General features: G+C 31.4%; 1 protein-coding gene across 4 annotated transcripts; it reads left to right on the forward strand.

Annotated features, from left to right (window-relative positions):
• Positions 1-308: 308 nt before the first annotated feature.
• LOC105252099 (aminopeptidase N) lies at positions 309-13,310 on the forward strand. 4 transcript variants are annotated; one of them, XM_020027794.2, is made up of 18 exons: positions 309-574; positions 705-783; positions 3,918-4,108; positions 4,530-4,875; positions 5,613-6,030; positions 6,276-6,431; positions 6,748-7,059; positions 7,532-7,712; positions 8,399-8,552; positions 9,061-9,142; positions 9,576-9,750; positions 9,848-10,037; positions 10,579-10,856; positions 11,222-11,400; positions 11,850-12,017; positions 12,564-12,704; positions 12,773-12,854; positions 12,911-13,084. In XM_020027794.2, the coding sequence occupies exons 2-18, from the start codon at positions 735-737 to the stop codon at positions 13,073-13,075; spliced, it is 3,267 nt and encodes a 1,088-aa protein (XP_019883353.1). In that variant the 5' UTR covers positions 309-574; positions 705-734; the 3' UTR covers positions 13,076-13,084. The 4 variants fall into 4 exon arrangements, with proteins under 4 accessions (XP_019883353.1, XP_011257618.1, XP_011257619.1 ...); XM_011259316.3 differs by having other exon boundaries at positions 727-783; XM_011259317.3 differs by lacking the exon at positions 705-783.
• Positions 13,311-17,603: the final 4,293 nt, after the last annotated feature.

The raw sequence follows: 17,603 nt of genomic DNA on the forward strand, positions 1-17,603 counted from the left end.
ATACCACAACACCCACATATTGCCTCAATTGAATTTGATGAGGTGTTTTGTTCGCGAGTTTCTCTCGAGCAATAACTAGATCACACTTCTAAGCTGCTCCACGCAATCGAGAACGCGACTGTTACGATTTCAAAATAGTGTTATCTATCTAATACTTATAGATTCTTTTTAGAGAAATAAATAGAAAGATTTGGAGAACGTTTTTCATCGAATGCCGCTATTGCAAATTGAAAATCCGGCAATTTAATTTTGTTATTTATAAAGAATTTGCAATCTCTTTTTTTCCTCTAATTCTAACTATGTTTTAGTTTGTCCAGATCAAGGAGAAAAAATTTGTCTTATTCTAAAGAGCAGTATTATTACGCAGGATTTCGTTCGACGTGTCGTAAAAAAAAAGGGAAGGCTGTAAAGCCCGCAAAAAAAGTTCTGATAGCAGGTCTAATCACGAATTATGGCAGAAGTGCATAAGGATAAGGAGTGGAACGAATGGTCGGGAATGACACGCGGTGCTGACGAACCAACAGCAAAGTGGGGGCACCCACGAGTGTTTCTCGGCCAACATCCGCACTGCAAGGTAGAGCAGTTAATTGCAGTTGTACCTGCGTTACCTGTACGCCGTCGCGATCGCGAATTCGTTTCCGCATCGCAAACATGTTCGCTTTTTAACAAATCACTCCTTCTCGTCAACATTTTCCTTTTTCAAGAATATTGCATTATCTCTTCAAGTTTGAAAGATGCGGCGAGGATCCGTCAGCAGTTGGCAGTCCTATGGACAGCGAAATTGTAAGTGATAATAACCGTTTTCGTCAGTCTTTGTTAATCCTATGGTTCACGTTGAGTAAAATAAAATCCAAGCCCTTTAAATTAAAAATAAGAATATTTTTTAATTCTCTCTCTCTCTCTCTTTTCTTAAAAAAACCTTTCCATCAAAAGCTTAAATCTAAAAAACATAATATTTTTAAAAAGAACGGCGTTTTCAAAATTAATCTGTTTGTTTAATTGTTTTTATTGAAAACGAATGCATGACGTATTAATAATTTCTGGTATCTAACTATTATCATTCCATATTGTTAATAAATACATCGTTGTTACTACAATTATTTTACTATTGCAGAATTGGTTATGTTCATCAGTTAGATATTATAAAATTATTAAAAAAAAATATCTTTCTTGCTTTTCATTAAAACAACTGTCTGTTTTAGATTCGTATTCGAGAATCGCTCTTAAAGAAAAGAATATTTAAATAAATCTGCTTGAATTTCGTTTTACCATCGACCTGCAAGTATCAAATTGCTTATATCGACGAATGCGTTCAGGCATGATTTATCAATTAATTTAAATCGCTGCGTCAAATCGTTGCAGTTATTCAATCTCCAATTACTTACAGTAGTTATAATCGCTGTTCCATTCGAGGCATCCTGCGAAATATGGTGCGAGAATTTGAGAGAATTTAGCTTTGCAATTTTCCACTGTTTTTATGTATGTAGTACACTTTTAGTTTTATATTTCCAATTAATCATATAAGATTTTCTCTCCAGAACTGATAAATGTTAACATCTTTAATGTGCAATTTAAAAAAAGCTTAATTCTTGTTATTTAAACTTAATTATTCAATTGAATGAACAATTTGGAAGTCGAATTCATATTGTGAATTTTGTATTATAGATATATAAGTTATTATCTAATAATTCAGTATTAACCATGCAAGCAAATTTATAGACGTTTTGTGAATAATTACAAAAACAAAAAAGTATCTCAGGATGTGATTTTTTAAAAATATGCATGCGCACGGAAGCGGTGTCACATCAATTTTGAGTACGTTGAAATTCCTCCAACTTAATTATGTTGCTTTTGATGTTATCTGCTTGTTGCGTTACGTGCATATCTGCAACTAGAAATTATTATTTTAGAATACTTGTGATTTTTTTCTCGTTAATATTGATTGTGTAAATATTGCCAATAGTTTTGTATAAAAAAAGTTTAATTATATAAAGATTAAAATTTAGTAATATTTTAGGGATAGAATGAAGCAACATAACAATCTGAATGGACGATATGAATATAAAATGTGTGTACTTGATTTATTCTCTTTAATTGATTCAGTTATTCTTGCATTAACAGTAAAGTATTATTTGAAATGTTATCAAAAAATTAATTAAAATTAATTCTTAAACGTTTGGTATCTAAGATTCTGAATCTCAATTATTATTCTTAGTAAATTTTTTTCTTCCAAACAAGATATTGACGTCTGTTTATGTGACAGTCATGTTTGCATGGTATAACAAGGAGTATGATTTAATCATTTTTCATAAAGATTGTTGAGACAAGATATAATAGAATTAACGAGCAAACTAACCAGAATAAGAATATCGTCAGTCGTAATAGATCTGCGGACAGTTATAATTTCCAATGATAGATTGTTAAAAAATAACTTAATATTTTAGCATCTTGCGGTACACTCCATTCGTTCTGATTAATAATAATATAATGTAATATTTTGAAAATAAAATCTTTTCTATACATACATTTTCAGTTTTATCTATAATAAAATATACTATCTTAAATCAACTACATAGAAATAACATATTTTTTTAAATTTTTGTTTGAAATTTTTCTTCTTTGAATTTTTTTCTTTGAAATTCTTTGAAATTTTTTTTCATAAATTTATTTTTTGATTCTTGATTATTGCAATTTTATAGCGTTTGATGAAATGCAATACATATAACATTTTTTAGTAATATGTACTTTATTATTTGTTATAAAGATTTCTCGTTAACTTGCTAAAATCAACGTAAAGTCGTGGCTAATGCCGATACGAGCGTTATCGGCAAGGCAACGATTATGCGAATGCTGGAGTTGATATATAGTCGGCACATAATGCACAAGGTAGGACCTTGAAGCCGTCTCTTGCCGCATTTACGAGCGTGCTCTGCGCGGGGCTATCGCGGATTCCTGCATCACGGGGAACCAATTTCGTTGACGTCATCCGTGCGCATTCCACGCTTTTAAAGCGTTGCACTATTAATGCGAAATTCGTCGCAGTGCGACGAATGAATTTGCGGATGATCATAATTTCTTCCGAAGCTTATGAAATCTCGAGTCGCGCTCGTCGTGAGTTCAGACTTGTCGATCGTCCATCATTATTTACAACCTTCCGATAATTTTCACAATCTCCGTAATTGTTTTATGATTCTATGATCTAATCGATCATACATGAAAATTGCTGGCACCGATTGTAGCAGCTTGTCGGATTTTTAATAGATACCTATTGAAATTGAAAAGTGCTGAAAGGAATTTAATATGTAAAAAAAAGAGAGAATTTTTTGATTCTTTAAAGTCAAACATTAATATTATGAAATTTTTTTTATATATATTTATATTGCTATAAATATCTTTTTATTTTTTTTCTATTTCTCTGAATTTTTTTCATATCATCTAACTCATTGTATTTCTCTTTTTCTATTAGACTTTTTAAAATTTTAATATTTTTCTTCATGAACCAGCATACAACTTGAAATTTTGTTTAATGTTTCAGTTTTTTAATTTTTAATACAAAAAGTTTCTCAAACAAAAGAAAATTTATAGCATAAGAATTTTTAATTTATTTTTTCCTTTTCAAGCAGAAGAATACTCGAATCCACTTGATTTTTTTAATCCTTTTAATTTATTCAAGAAAGGAACATATTTTTTATGTAATAAAAAGTTTTATTATTTAAGATCTTATTATAGCTGAGACATTTTCAATATCTATTATTTAAGATCTTATTATAGCTGATAGCTGAGACATTTTCAATGTGATAAATGGCCTAATTCATCGAAAGTATTGACAATATAAATATTTTATAGTCAATAAAAAAAGAACAATTGACATCATTATTGAATGCGACAATTTTTTTAAATCATGCATTTATTTTCAGCCGACTGTATGATGGAAACGTATTCCGGTAATACCGCGTTAGCTTCACCTACCGAAGAAATTACCCACCAACGGAAGGGCGGCTGGTTTTTAACGTACAAGAAACTCATTTCCTTTGTTGTCCTAATTGTAATTGCTGTAATCGTCGCGGGTATAATCGGGTGGAATATCGGCACGATGCCTAAAACAAGAGTAAGCGTAATCCGTTGTACTAAATGACACAAATTATTTACCATTGTCTTGACAATTTAGTATAATTGACGAGATATTTTTTATTGTATCATTTTTAAATATTTATATAATGTCGAAAAATAATCAAAAATTTTAAATGTGTAAAATAATATGAATTTTCTGATATTATATGACTTGAAATTAATTTCTCATACATTTAACACTAAAAGAGATTATTAATAAATATAAAAAATTAATATCTTTATATACAAAGAATCAATGATAGAATCAATAGAATTAGATCGATGAAAATAATCTTATTATCTGCAAATTTTGATTAATGTATCGAAATTATTTTGTAGATTCGCAGATTCAATATGAAATCTACCTTGAGCACTGATAATAATTTTTTCTCAATTTTCACGTGTTCTGTGTTAATTAGATATATGACCCATTAGAGCTGATTGAGGGTGAGACGGAGGAAGATGACATTATTGTCGTCTCGATATCGCCTTTTGTTCATCCCTTGAAATATGATCTCGAATTGACGCCACCAAGCGACGTCAACGCGACGTCGAATCTGAAAGGACGAGTCATTATCAAATTCCGCGTCGATGGCACACCATCCTTAAGCAAATTATCTCTCAATGCGAGGAACATCACGGCAACACGTTATAAGCTATCGCTCATAGAAGAGAACAATGCGCGAGCAAAAAGAAGACGTAGAAGACGCGTCGAAGATGACAATAAAGGCAATCAAACTATGGAATGGAAACCAGTGGACGCCGGTATTTCAGAGATATCTTCTATTATTAAAATTACCTTTTTATTTATTTCAATTATGTAATAGAAATATTAATTCGATTAATATATGAGAGAGATAAATTGCATGCTTATTAATTTCGCAAAAATAGTCATGTTAAAACTATATTCAATTTATTTTTCATATGTTTTGATTAATATTATTATATATTAAATAGTTATTCTTTTCTTTATAACTTTTTAATAAAGTGCAAAGATTATAAAGTGTATAAAGTGTGTAAAAATTGCTAAATGTCACAAATTAGAAACACGCTTGTTAAACCTTAATTTATATCACGAATATGACTCATACTTCCTTCCATTTATGTCATAATCTTCATTGCGAATATTATTAAGAGGAAACGGGTTAATGTACGTTAATAAAGCAACACATTTCTGGTAGCGAAATGTACGCGGTAAAATAATTAGCTCACAACAGCTGTGCCAATATCACGACATAATAACGTGTAGATGATTAATTACATAATAATTGCGATAAATTTTAAAATAAAAAAGAATTTACATTTTCATCGTTTTAAAAATTATGTATGTAATTAATCCGATTAAATATAGTTTCATCAGTCTGTAAAGAAATTTGTGCAAAAAATTATAATAGCCCGTAATAACGATTTAGATAAAAATTCGATGCTAGAATTTTCACATTTATCTAAGAAAAAATTACATGCAATCGATTGTCTAACCGGAGAATGATCTATTAACGCAGACAATGTTACCACAATGCCTCCTCTCTCCGTGACATCTGCTCAATTGGAAAATCAGGAAACAACGCGCGTAGATGTCTATCCTTCAGGAAACGTGACCTTCTTCGGCAATGAAACCTCTTCTTCGAAGAACGAGAGCACGTTCGTGACCGATGGACAATCTAGGGAATCCGCAAATACAACGATGTCTGAATCGACGACATCTGGACCAGGGACATTACCCACGGTAACTTTCAATAACAGAAGCGTAACCGAGGTAGTGATCCATCAATACGAGGAGGATGCTAATAACGGATTACATGTAATACATCCGGCCGTTGCCATAAGTCCGGGAACGTACAGCTTGGAGATCGATTATGAGATTATGCTTGACGGTAAGGCGATTTATTCGGCAAGCTTCGGCGAGTCTGGTGAAGAAAGGTGAGTTTTTCGCGATGATTATAGCAGAATCAATTAGCTTATACTCGCTAATTATACACTAAAATATTTTACTTTAAAAAAGATATAAATATTTCTTCAACTATTACTAATATGTATGTTCATTTTACATTTTACATATATATTTTGCTTTTTAAAAATTTAAAAAAGTGTCTGCTCTTTTAATCAATGAAAGATGTATCCATTTTTAAATTTTTAAATAATTTTATTTACATATTTTTTAATAGATCCTTGATCGGGACGCGATTGAAGCCTTTAGAAGCATCGCGTCTTCTGCCTGTTTTCGATGACGTGAAACTCAAGGCTGTCTTCTCGATGTCCATGGCACGTCCACACAGAGCGAGAGTCCTTTCAAACATGCCTCTCAATATCTCGAGAAGCACGTGCGTAATTCATATTGTGTTGATCACGCAGCTGTGTCAACGTTTACACACTTATTGTTAGAAAACTATATCAATTTGAAATAGAGTTAAACTGCTCAATAATTTCTTTTCAATAGTGTTTTGTCAAATAAAAATGTAGAACAGAAAATGTATGTAAAATAAAAATTAGAGAGGAGTCCGCAATTTTTATACAGTAATTTTTAAAAATATATTGTCAAATTTTTCATCAGAGTATTTCTTATTATGTATTGTTAGTTTTCTTTTTTTTCTTCTATAATAAAATGAAATGATCAATTTGCGATTTGCTCTTTTTAAGATTGGACAATCAGGAGATCGACACTTTCAATGATACCCCATTGTTGTCACCTTACAATCTGGCTTTCGTAATGGGTGAGATCGAATCGTTGAGCGAAACAATGGTGGGGTCCGAAAATAAAACGACGGTAACTTTCTGGGGCGATCCAAAGAAACGATCACGAGGGATATATCTTTATGACAAACTTGATCAAGTAGTTACACATTTAAACAACATGTTCTCGATGCCTTATCCGCTACCGAAATTAGATATCGTTGCATTACCACCACGGATCATTGATAACGCTGGAAGCTTGGGATTAATATCGATGAAGTAAGCAAGATCGCAATATTTTTTATTTGCAAGAATAATTTGATTAATTTACTATAATTTATTTAATTTATATTAATATTAAATATTAATATTAAATTTATTTTAATTTAATTTAATTTAAATTAATTTTGGAAAATTAAGATGTTTTGGCACGAATTGAAAAGATTATAAAATTTTATTTCTTGAATTATAATTTTAAACAAATTTGGAGACCAAATTTTAAATTGAGTAATCTTTGACATTACAAAGATATTTTAAAAAATCTGATAATGAAATAAAATTTTATATATTTATTTCAAAATTTAGTAAAAAATATTAAGATTATTTTTCAAGATTAAATAATTTAAAATTTCATATTTAAAAAAATGGGATCTAAATTGTAATTATACTGTTAAATTAATAAATTCGTCATATTCATACAATTATTCTATATTCGATATCATGCTGCACATCAAACTAAATTGTTTTCAAGGCAATCGCTCTTCTACGTCGCGGATCGATCTCCCATGGTCACGAAGACAGACGCGTTAAGCGCTCTGATAAGCTTGATAGAAGAACAATGGCTGGGCGGTGTTGTGAACATGAAGAACTGGTCGGACGTTTGGCTTCTAGAAGGCTCCATGATTCATTTGCGACATGCGATGATCGAAAAGGCACATAATTGGCACATAATATTTATAGTATATTTATATATTTGTGACATTTATTAACTTTAAATTTACACATATCAAAACGAAATATTTGAATATTGATTCTCATTCAAATTAATTTTATAGTTTCACAGATTTCTAAGATATTATAAACATACAAATTTTTATCTTCTTTATATGAAAAATTAAAATTTGCATGTAAAAATTAAAAATGTTAAAATTTTATTAGTTTTGTGTATTTTTAAAATTAATGTATCAACAAGGAAGGAAAAGTTGGACTAAAAATTAATCTACATTTGAGATTAAATAATATTCTATAGGGCAAATCTTTATTAATTCAAAATTAATTATTAATTTTATAGTCTAAAAGGCTAAAAGTGCTTTGCGCAAATTCGTAAATCTCGAAACGTATCAGCTTTATTAATTTTTAACTTAGCTGATTGCAAAGTTTACATATTTATAAAACTGAATTTTGAATCTTTTTATAGAAATGATTTAATTTAAACATTTATAATCATTATTTTAGATTAATTTATCTTTATTTTAGTTTATTTCCTTATAATTTCGGTATATATTCAGTTTCTTACGTTGTCAAAATAATCGACTCATCTCTGATTAGATGTGCCGATGAAAACAGCATCTTTTCTTGTCAAACAAAGGAAAGGATTCTCATGAGATTCTATTTTCAGATAGACTTGTCACTGGACTCCAATCATGCTTTCCTTGCCGACATTCAATGGGATGCCATGGAAGAAGATAGTTACAGCGTTTCAAGATCGTTGCAATCGAACGTCAATCCTGCTCATCTGGAGTTTTCAGACGACAATGCTCGACATGAGAAAGGTAAAAGTGTCTATCAAACTGATCTCTTCCTTGAATAACAATGCTATTACTTGCAAATATTTTCTCGATATATTGTTGTAAATATTATATTAATACTTTACTTTTAATATCAATTCGATATTGGTATTTGAAAATGCGGCAAGGAAATGACAATGTGATGTTTGCATAAATCAATAAATATATAATATTTAAATATTATACAAAACAAAACGATATGTTTACATTATTATGTATTTAAATATATTATATAATGTTGTTTGTGCAAATAACATTTATCTTTGGAAGTTATTCTGAGATCTTCGGTATATCTTTAGATGTAAACATAAATTTAAAAAATATACAATACGTTTTTCGTTTCTTATATTATATTCATAATTAAATTTGTTAAGTTAGCCTGTTTAAAAGTATGCAAAAACAACTTGTTAAATAGTTTTACTTTAAAGTATGAAATCTACACTCTCATCGAACGTTGCATAACATGATTCTGCATTCTGACTGCTTCTTGTAGGTGCATGCTTGATTCGCATGTTGCATGGCGTGATAAACGATACTGCCTTTAGGAACGGCTACCGGAAATTTATAGCGAGGTGGTGGGTATATATCACATTATCTCGTCGATTTTATCCTTTGATCGGCCGTCGTCGTCGGTTTATCAATCGCGCGCGATCCGCGCGTTTGAATCACTCGTGTGTCCGCGTGATTCAATCGAAATGATAATCAACGCGTTTTACAGCGAGTTATTCCGTCTGCTTTATGGTAATATCAGTCATTGAATGTCACGAGTTGTCGATCATTATCCTTCATGCTTCTTTATCGGACTCGTTACATAAGTGGATCCATCATCGATATGTTTCGTTGGCATTGAATTGTAAAATATATAATAATGATTCGCGAAATGTAACGTACAAAGGATGCATGATTATAATTTCATTTATAATGAAAAGTGGTGTTTCATTTTTCACTATAAATGTTTTATATAAACGTTGACACATTAAAATTTTTATAAATTAATATCCCTTTTAGGAGCTACTCGACAGCAAATGTCGATGATTTTTGGGAAGCGATGGCGGAAGAAACTGTTGGTTTACCCGCAGAAATTACTCTGTCCGAAATGATGAATTCATGGATCATGAATCATGGATATCCACTTGTTAGCGTTACGAGAGATTACAAGAAGGGCACAGCCGTTATTAGACAGGTACGATCTAAATAATGCATATGAAGCATGTACATTTGTTGCTAAGTATACTTCTCGAGATAAAATATTTTTATTACTCGATTATATTGTCGCGCAGCAAAGATTTACGTACGATCAATCGTCATCTGACACTCAACCAACGTGGTACATACCGCTTGACTATATTAACAAAACGAGGAATGATTGGTCATCTCCGACGAAGACGTGGTTATATTCCAAAGAGGAAATAGTGGTGCATGATGTTGGTGCTCAAGATTCTTGGGTCGTGTTCAATGTGAATAAAACAGGTTGGTTGCATAAATGTTTCTCTTGTGAAAGAAAGTCTATAAAAATTATAATATATAAATATATATTAAAATACCTCTTTTCATTAGAATTAAGAATGCCTTGTCCTTTTTTTTAATTACGAAATTTTATATTAAACTTTTTTATAGATAATAATTTAAAAATGTTAGTGTAATTGTGAAAATGTAATATAATTATAATTACAAATTTTTCCTTTTAAATTAATTTGTTAATAATGAGAAATAAGTAAAATTAATTAAACTTGTAGATATTTATAGATATATTTTTTTAATTAATTACTTTATTTAATTAATTTAGTTCCAATATGCTTTAACCTATTTCTGGCACTGTTTTTTCAACTTATATTTTTCTTCTTTCATTCTTTGATTCTATATATTAAAAGAGAATTTGTTGATCTTGCACATGACTGTTTTCCGCCACTCGTATGAAAAGGAACTTGACGAATTATATATTAATTTTAATATTCTCCAATTTATTGAGAAATTGCCTATTCTATAGCTATTAACGTTAACTGCTTTCAAGGTTATTACCGTGTACATTATGACGAGGAAAATTGGAAGCTCCTGGCGCAAGCCCTCGAGGAAGATCACGAGGTCTTTCCAGCAGAAACCAGAGCATCGCTCGTCGACGATGTTCTCGGGCTCGCCGCGGTCGGCTTGGCGAAATACTCGACCGCTTTCGACTTTATTAAATATATGCAAATGAAGGAACGACATTACGCTCCTTGGGGTGTCCTAATGCGTCATCTGTTGAAATTGAACGGTCTTCTTTATGAAACGTCAGGCTTCGGCGCCTTTCAGGTAATCTGTTCTTATATAGGAAAACATTCTAAAAGAATATATTTGCAGTTAGTCGTTAGCAAACTATTTACGATCAGGCGAATTTAGGAAGTTGTCAAGTTTGCAAAATACTCTATGAATATTTTGTTAAAAGTATACCCCAAAGTATGCTCCACATATATAAAGACAAAAAGATACAATGATAATAAAAAAATATCTTACGATGAAATATATTTTATAAGTATAATTCAACATGATAAGTGTTCGAAATTTAAGTTATTTAATTTAATTTACATGAAATTTTTTTTTATGGAAACTAATAATTTGATTAAAAATTATTAGTAATATTATTAGGATAGTAATATGATGGAATGGATAATTTGCAGGAGTTTACATTGAAATTCACATCAAAATTATATTCAGACGTGGGATGGAAGATTGATGAGGGATCTGGACTAACTTTGACTGCCCTAAAAATAGCATGCGCGTTCGAAAACGATGAGTGTCTCGAATGGTCCAAAAATCATTTTGCAAAACTAAAAGATCATTCCGATGCGGACGACGTGTAAGTTTAATGTAATAAAATGTTTAATGTTTTATTCGAAATATCCGTTCTTTGTGCAATCGTATTGTATATATTTCTCAAACAAAAGGCAACATGCGATCAACTTATGATTTTCGTATCAATTTTTTTCATAATTCCATTATTTGAACGGAATAAAATTCTGATTTCTATTAACATCTATATTAAAATTGCTTACGTTAGATCAAATAAAATATTAACTGTTTTATCCTATATGCAGCAATTAAAAGTTTCTAAAGATTAATATTAAATTATTTATATGATCGATACTATCGCGATGCATTCATGATTAACCAAATAGCTAAAATAGATAAAAAGAAAATGTGGAAGCGAAAAGTTTGTGATGACATCTTTGGAATAATTTCTATCTCTCTGAAGATATCGGCTAGACTTCGTGGCCCATTTCGGAGATAAAACTTTGATCGTTTCAGCGTTCCAGCGTACGCACGCGAAGTGCTGTATTGTACGATTGCGAGATATGGCACGCGAAACGAATGGAATTACTTCGTTGAAAGGGCAAATTCTACAGCAGATCAAGAAGAAAGAAATCGTCTTTTATCAGCGTTTGCGTGTTTCCAGACACCGTGGATTCTACAATCGTAAGCATGAATTGAAAATTGATAATAATATAGAATTGAAAAAACAATATGTAAATTTGTAAAATCAAAATTTTTTTTTTAAAATAAGTTTTACATATGCAGGAGAGATAGAATCAATTTTTTCAAATTATATTCTCTCCTTATTTAATTTAAAGAGGATTTTTTTCTAGAATTTTTCTGGAATTTTTTTGGAATTTTTCTAGAATTTTTCTGAATTATAATTTAACCTTTAGATTTAATATTGAAGATTTAAAAAAGGTTTAAGAAAGAGAAAATAAAATCTTTATCAAAAATAAAAATCTCAAATTGGTTAAAGAATACTTGGAAAAAGATAAACACTTTTCATATATTCAGCAGAAATATGCATACAATCTTTCTAATAAAAGATATTTTTGTATTCCTCACATATTTTCATTAATTAAGAAATTTATTTTGTAACTTTGAATTATGCAACAAAATTTAATTATAGAAAAATTCGAGATCAATCCTTCAAAAACAATATATGTTTGGACATGTATAAAAAGTGTGTTAATGATACTTGTTAAGACTACTTAGCGAGCTTCTCGAAGGGAAGATCTATAGCGAAGACGAGACACAAAGGATCTTAAGAAGTTTCCCGCAAAATCCAGTTGCCGCGCAACTCACTCTCAAGTTTGTGCGAAATAATTGGCAGACTCTTGTCAAGAGGTTTGTAACTTTCTTATCTTTCTGTCGAACTTATAAGCAGATTATAATATGTTCTCGTGTCTGTTTAGATTCTCGAAATCTCGACCGATCTTGAAAGCTTTCGCGATGGCAACGATGAACGGTTTAATGAGCAAGGAAGATCTCGATGACGTAAGTATCATCTAAGCAATAAACATTTTCGAGCATTACAAATTTCGATCTTTCAGTTTCAGACTTTCAGCGAGGATAATCTCGAGAGCATAAAAAACGTGGGATATACCATGGCGATGGTCGAGGCGCATGCTAATTTCGCGATAGAATGGTTGAAGGAATCCTTGCCGGAAGTGCAGGAGTGGCTAACAGCGAATAACGCCACAGAGGTACCCACGTGAATATTCGAGAAATATCGTTCCAGGTTGCAATAGGGATGAAGGAGACTCTATGTGTACGATTCTCGATTCACGATTTCGTACACGACGTGTGCCTGCGTGCGAAAAGAGAACTGTGAGGATTTTTCTACGACAACAAGTTTTATTTTTCCGTATGCTTTTGTCAAGCATGATTACAAAACCAAGCAACAAGAATCTCGTCCTTATATCGTTTAGCCTTAGAACGACGGTCGTTAGTATAATTAATGTTTGTAGGTACATATTTAACAAACGATATATATATATATATATATATATATATATATATATATATATGATAATCGTATCTCTAACGACGTGGTAATTATTATTCCAATATTTATCATAAACTCTTCTTCTTGCGCGCGTTTCCGCTTGTTAATGGCGCTCTATTGCTATACGGTACGCTCGTTTTATAACACGCTATATTATCGTTACAATAATCTATTCGTACCGTTGTCCTCGCTTTTCATTTTTAGTCTAACTCGTTAAATGCGTTAAGTACGGATATATATTCGCAAGCTATCAAACACGCGCGGCTTAAGGGTGGAAGCGATGATTTATCGTTTGATGGGGCTCGACCCGTCAGAGATTAATGCGGCCGATGTTTAATCGAGATCTTAAGCGCACGCAAAGCGCGCTATGTCGGCACTATTTTCGCATAGTGCATCGAAAGAGATCTCAAAATCGCACAATTATAACACCGATTTTATATACCTTGGCGATGCATCCAGCCCGCATCTCACTACGCTATTTAGCGCTAAATGCGATCCTTTACTTATTCCATATCTATCGGTATGGAGTACGCGATTTTACATAAATTATATTAATATATTTTATATTAATATAACGCATATTTAACGTTATGAACGACCGTCTGTTTCTCTTCTTTATATTAAATACATTTTTACGTTCTGCGAGAAATGTTTCAGAAATAAAGTCAAATATTAATCGTGTTTAACGTTAAATACCACTGGAAAACTTTTATTTCACATTTATATTAAACAGAAGAATCTCATGTTAAATGAGTAAATCTCAGCGCATTTGGCGCTAAATCCGCATTCATTCGTGCATCTGTGAATAAAAGTTTCTCGATATACACGACAATTTTGTCCAAAAGCACGTTTCTCTTCCGGAACAAATACGTTATACTCCAATCTTTTATTGAAGGGGTTATTTTTTTAAAGGAGGCACATGTATGTATTTTTAACAAAATGTGAATTGATTACGGACAGATATTTTCTCACACTATTAATATATCGAGCATGATTTATTGAAAGCGCGTTCTGTACTTTTTATCAAACCTTCGAAAAACGGATTTTCTGCACAACTCTCCCTTACAATATTAGTTATGAAATATTCCACTTGTTATTAATGCATGTAAAGGCTATCCTTTATTTTCGATTCAAGGCATACGTTGTTTTATTTCAATGAATAACCCCTTCAACCAATCGCTTGAAAAAGTTTTCGATCGTTTATTGTCTTCATACAATTCACTCAATTTTATCAAACGCATTATTACATCAATGTCGCGTGTGAGCGCATTATCGACATTTTCAAACGATCGCATATACACATCGGCATGATGGAATATAGATGTTAGGATATTGTGCGCGACGAAAAAACGCTATTTCATCAAATTTTGCGTTTTTTAAATTTCGTATTCGTTTCAAACGCGTCACGTTAAAAAGATCCGTTTCCGTTCATCATGTTTGGTCATGCCTTCCTGCGTAGAGCGTTATTTTTTTTTTTTTTTTATGGCTAATTCCGCTCGATGCATTTAATGCCGATATATCGTACAGTACTTTGTACTTCGGTATCGAGACTTCGATTCGCTCTTCTCATCGTGACCAAACGCTAATTAATGGAAGCTCGAAATTTCGATAATCCTGCGTCGAGAGCACCAATTGTGAAAACTGCTATCGGAAACGGAATGACTGGAAGAGATCGCGAAAACGTACGCTCCAAGCGCTATACCGCTTGTAAATTTTGTAAATCTAAATAATATAACTATCTATTTTTGACGAGATGTCGTTATGAAATAGTTGCCATGTTACAACGAGAGATTAACACAAAATTGCTCTCGTATGATAAAAATTATAGAAAATAAAAACGATATCTTTGTCTGTTAAATCTTTCTTCGTGATCCTTTCATCGAAGAGTGTCGTTTTATATTATCGATATTTGAATTGTTTTTTTCGTAATAAATTACTTCAATAAACTGCGCGAATACGCAAATGAATTATCTATGGCAATCGAAAAAATGTCTATATTTCTGTGCAAATTTTAAAGTATTTTTTTTTATCCAAACTTTGTCATTATTTTCTGGTAAAAAAAGTGCTGACAGCGTTTTAATTAAATAAAAATTAAATATATCTTTGTGTCTAAATAAGACATTAATATCAAAAATTGAAATGACATGCGTAGTTATCAAGATGTTACGATGTCGCTGTTAAAGAGTCCCATGAAATTTTTCGAAAGAATCTAATTATTTGAAAATTGTAAAAAAAGGCTCAATTATTATAGCCTTTACTTACTGTTATGTTTCGTTATTTACACGGTATATTTACATCTTAAAATTTATGCTGTTAATTATTTAAATTATTATTATTTAAATGTGCATACCACACACAAACGCTCTATCTTTCTCTCATTCTTTCATGTAATCTAAAATCATTCTAACGAATTTTTCGATTATATCGATGTGATTTTCGTAGTCGACGATTTGTAGATTTTTAATAGTACAACTTCATTGTTTCTCATTTCTGAATACAAAGTTAATCCTAAAGAAAATCTTAGAAAAATAATGAAAAAATTGATAAAATAATGCTAAAGAAGTTTGCTGTTTGCTAATAAGAATAGAGTGGAAGAAAATAATTGACAAAATTTATTTTGCGAAATTAAAATTTCCTCTTTTAATATATTAAACACACACAAATTACACACATGTAAATTATTTAACACTTAAATATCTTAGCGATATATTTAAAAAATCTTTTTTCAATATTTTTCTTTATGATTTAAAATTTCAATATTCCATATTTTATCAGACAACAATAAAGTGTTATCTCCACTATTATCTCAACATTTATTAAATTATTTAAATTTAACTATTATTATATGATAATATGATTTGACACATTTCTGAAAGATCAAAAAATGCAAAATAATTGCAAGCAGAAAATTAAGATTTAAGCAGAAAATTAAGATTCTTAAAGAATTATTAAAGAAGTTAAAAAAATAAATCAAGCTAAGAGTAGTTTTTCTTTATTGGAAACTAAAGTACCGGAAATGGTCTTTATATATTCTGGTATAATTAGCGATGCCGTCTTTGCAATAAAATCGCCGTCGACTCGAAAGTCACCTTATGCTGCGCTAAAGTCAAGTAACAAGTAAATTTATAGCTCTATCATAGAAAACGTGTGCGTTGTTTTCCTAACGACCTAGTGCGGAATAGATTTGTTTCGCTTTCTCGCTAGGAGAATTCGCTTCGAACATACTATTCTAAATGTACGTCTTTTTATTTCCTTCAAATCTAATGCGTTCGCTGGACGATTTTCAATCAGGTAGCGACTACGTGTATTCTCATTCTCGCACGTGACGTCGCTTGATAATATCCGGCATAAATTAATCGGGGCGTCGATCAAAAAGAAACAATCGTCCGAATTTCGAGAAGAAATTATCAGAAATTTTATTATCCGATCGATTTGCCCGATCAGCGATCGTACCAGGGACGACATATGCCGGAAATTGCCTTTTACCGATCGACGGCGATCCAAGTAACAGCTCCTAAAAACGCTCGTATAGTATCGACCTTGCGTTTTAATGGCAGTAGTGATGGGGAATCGTTATTCCTCGCCGTAATAACATATATATAAATATTTACAGTTCCAAGTACTATGGTATTGTACTTAGAATGCGCAATATTATTTTTTAATTACAACTAAGAGTTCTAAGAACGTCGGAGAATTGGGAATGCGAATTTCGATCGTCAATCGAAGGAGCAACTCGGCTCCTTCATGCTTGATCCATGTATGTAAATATCGGTGTGAAATAAAATGGTAGATTTATTTCGATTTATAACAGCCGATTATTTTTCTTCAATTCGACTTAATGGAAGCTTCAACGTAATTCTATTTAAATTAATGACACACGTACTCGATATTTTTATCAATTTAGTAGATTAGTTAATCACAAGGAATTTCATCCGAATTTCCCGAATACGCGGAAAATTGAAACAAAAGAGACAGCTTTGGACAAAGCTCCAAAATTCTCCGATGTTAAATTACATTCTCGCGAGTAACAATCCGCATGACGCGATTCGCGACTAACGATCGTTTAACCACAATGACGAGTATCATACATGACGCGTAACTGTCTATAAATGAAAACGGAATAAAAGGCGAAATTATGAATGACAACTCACAATGACAACAACCACGAACTACGGTATTGAACAACGGCGTCAACGGTCGTTCAATTCCCTACAACTATCAGCTTTAGAATTCGTATG

Source organism: Camponotus floridanus, unplaced genomic scaffold (genome assembly GCF_003227725.1).
Source record: "Camponotus floridanus strain SB8 unplaced genomic scaffold, Cflo_v7.5 scaffold3, whole genome shotgun sequence".
Taxonomy (NCBI): Eukaryota; Metazoa; Arthropoda; class Insecta; order Hymenoptera; family Formicidae; genus Camponotus; species Camponotus floridanus.